Source organism: Sinocyclocheilus grahami, unplaced genomic scaffold (genome assembly GCF_001515645.1).
Source record: "Sinocyclocheilus grahami isolate Dianchi unplaced genomic scaffold, SAMN03320097.WGS_v1.1 scaffold149.1, whole genome shotgun sequence".
NCBI classification, from domain to species: domain Eukaryota; kingdom Metazoa; phylum Chordata; class Actinopteri; order Cypriniformes; family Cyprinidae; genus Sinocyclocheilus; species Sinocyclocheilus grahami.
The window spans coordinates 1,164,456-1,167,967 of NW_015505328.1; the positions used below are offsets into that span (position 1 = coordinate 1,164,456).

At 40.0% G+C, this 3,512-nt stretch overlaps 1 protein-coding gene across 1 annotated transcript in view; it reads left to right on the forward strand.

The window, feature by feature from the left end:
• Window positions 1-458: 458 nt before the first annotated feature.
• The window catches only part of slc30a8 (solute carrier family 30 member 8), a 36,456-nt gene continuing 33,402 nt past the window's right edge, over window positions 459-3,512 (forward strand). Inside the window, 2 exon segments of the mRNA XM_016281404.1 lie at window positions 459-619; window positions 877-892. Coding sequence (XP_016136890.1) covers window positions 459-619; window positions 877-892 — 177 coding nt within the window.

Here is a 3,512-nt window from a genome sequence, read left to right on the forward strand (position 1 = left end):
TTTATTCTGCTTATTTCTTTCTTTTCTTTTCCTTTTCCTTTTTTTTTTGCGTTATGCTGTGCTGGAGTCTTCATCTAAGAGTCTCTGACTGTAATAAATTAGTGCCTGATCCCCTCTGTATTCCCCGTAAAACTATATATCCCATCAATTAATCTAATACATGATTGCTTGGTTTGCCAATCCGCCAAAAACTCGAGAGAAGAAGAAGAAGAATACATGATTGCAGTTTGAAACAGAGCTAGACTGCATGGCCTAAACTGCTGTCTGTGTGGTCATCGCTAAGATTTGTCCCAGACTCACACATGCGCGGTGAGACTGCGCATGCTCACTGTGCGCTCTGTGGTAAACCAGGGAATGTGTAGCTAGCTTGAGGAGTTTTCAGCTTTAATATCCTCGACCCTCGGGTGCCTGGTATAGGCAAGGAGCCTTTTCTACCCAATTCTTAATTGTAATTGAAAATGTCCGTGTTCTCGGAGCCTGCTTTGGAGAAGAAATTATCAGAACTGAGTAACTCCCAGCAGAGCGTGCAGACCCTTTCACTGTGGCTCATCCACCACAGAAAACACTCCAAAACCATCGTCAAAGTCTGGTATAACGAACTGAAGAAAGGTAAGGAGAGGTACATTATACCTCAGACACCTAGAATAGCTTTACAATGCGAGGTTATGTTTTGTTTGGTCGTTTTGAAATAAAATTAAACAAGACATGTAGCAAACAAGCTAGTCATAGGTTCCCTTATAAGCTAGCAGCTTAGCTCATTTAGCTGTTAACGTATACGTTTTGATTCCTTTACATATTCTGCAGCTTACTTTGCAGGTTATTATTTAGACAAATCCTCAATTCCTTTTTTTTGTTGTTCTTTATTTGATCTATTAGTGAACAATACCAGTCTGTATGAAAATTGCAGATATTGAGACACTCAGCAACATGTGTTTTTAGTCAACTCAGCTTAAAGTTTCACTACAGCATATACGATTTTGGTGAATCCCAGAAGAAATATTCAATATAATATCTACATTAGATATGTTATGATCTATTTCCCACTGTTGATGCTCCCACTGACCCTGGCAGCCATTTTGAAGCATATACTCGTCTGTTTCCATACTAGATTCAGTTTTAGGCAATATTTGGGGGTTTTAGGCCATAGCCTAATGTTTTTTTTTTTAATTATTATTATTTTTTTTTTTACATTTCCAGTAAACATGGTAAGATGCAATGATTATACATGTACCCAGACCCCTTTACTTCCCTGCCTGGCACATGTGGTCTGTGTTGGGATGAGATCAGACCTGTCTGATCTAACATAGGGTGTGCTTTAAAGGGGTCATATGATGCGATTTCAATTTTTCCTTTCTCTTTGGAGTGTTACAAGCTCTTGGTGCATAAAGAAGATCTGTAAAATTGCAAAGACTAAAGTCTCAAATCCAAAGAGATATTCTTTATAAAAGTTAAGAGTTAGCCACGACTACCTAAAACGGCTCGTTCTAACACGCCCCAACATACCTACGTCGCTCTGTGGGAAGATTTGCATAAAGCCGCCCAAATGTTCATGCAAAGAAAGAAGGCGTAACTTTTATTCTCGCTGTAGTTTTGTTGTTTCCACTGCCATGACGTAAAGACACTGTGTACTTCGTTGTGAAAGCAGAACTACTTTGTTTGGTCTTCCAAAAGAGGACGATATCTGCTTCGCCATGCCTGGAGCTGATCCGTGCTGGTTGCTGAGGAAATACTACAACTTTGCGCTGTGGATCGCCGGCTCGGCTTTTAACCACGGACGAAGCGGAGTCCAGTCCGGAGTCGTCACATGTCCTTCCGGACACTACTTCGTCGAAATCGCCGGCTGCGCCGTTCTCAAGCCCGTGCCTCTGCTCACTCTAACCCTCCTGCTGTTCCTCACTCTAGCCGCCGGCCTATGCTCACTGTAGGCTGCGGTGTGTGACGCTGTTTCGTTGTGAAAGCGAATCTACTTTGTTTGACCTTCCAAAAATGGACACAACTAGAAATCAGTGATTAAGTTGTATTTACAACACTGTTCCAGAACATAACTGGAACACAAATATTCGGATGTGTGCAGCACATTTTAAGTACAAGTCATTATAATCCATAATTATGTCCCCACTGGATGCAACGAATGCCTCGTTTATAATGGGTTTTCATGTTTTTGAATCATCGCTCCAGCCTGACAGGGCATCATCACAGTATGTTAAGGGGCGTAACATTTCGGTCTCACGCTTGAGGTATTCGGCCAATCACAACGCTCTGGATAGCTGGCCAATCACAGCACACCGCGCTTTTTCAGACCGATGAGCTTTGTAAAAATCAACACGTTTCAGAAAGGTGGGGCATAGAGGAGAAACAATAATGTACAGTATGTGGAAAATAATGTGTTTTTTTAACCTTAAACCACATAAACACATTTAATTACACCAAATACACAAAATACTGTTCTTTTTAGCAGCATCATATGACCCCTTTAAAAAAAGTGTAGTTGATCCCAAAGTCTAGTTTAGGATCAACTAGATCCCCCTCTTTGAATGGCAAGTACTGGGTTTTTATTTTATTGAGCTAAAAAAAAGTTTCATAGTTTTGGGTGGCCAAAATCAGTGACAGAAATAGTGATGTTTAATTAGCGCTACTCTGGTGAGGTGTTTCACATGCTACTATCTATTTCATGCATGCATGGATGATGCTAGAATATAGGGCTGCACGATAAATCGAAATGGAATCGAGATCGCGATTCGACAGAAGCTGCGATTGTCATGCGTATCTTTCAGTGAAGCACGGTTCTGTGATCAGCAGTAAATCTCCATCCAAAGGCCAGAGGGCGCTCTCGCGCTGAAACTCCAAATACGCCTCGCAGAAGAAACCCAGAAAATGCCTATCGCTGCAGCTGAATAAACAGAAGATTCAACTGCTTTCATTGATTCAACGTGACTATTAAACACACGACTACAGCAATATATGGTTTATCGGAGTTCTTATTATTATAATTTTCATTAAAATAAAGTATATTTATAATGCAATGCCTTTATCACTGCTTAAATACTATGAAATATGTTGCGTGCCTTATTCTGTGTAAGAAGCCACATCATCTCACAGAAGGATTTATTTCAAACACTCGACTGACATTATGAAGTGAGTTTGGAGTAAAAATATTTTATTTAATGTTCTTTTCACATGCTTTCAGATGGAGCAGCATTTACTTCACAGAGCCGTAGTTCACCGAGAAGCTATGCAACACTTGTCATTATCGCGAACGATTTCTTCGATTTCAGAATCGTGCAATAAAATCGTCTGCGATTTTTATTTTAAATTTTTTTGCGTAACTTGTCGGTGAACTACGGCTCTGTGTAGTAAATTCTGCTCCATCTGAAAGCACGTGATGATGATTTACTACTGATTGCAGAACCGGCTTTACTGATGAGATGTGCATGACAATCGCATTTAAATAACCGTGCATCCCTAATATATACATACACACACACACATATATATATATATATATATATATA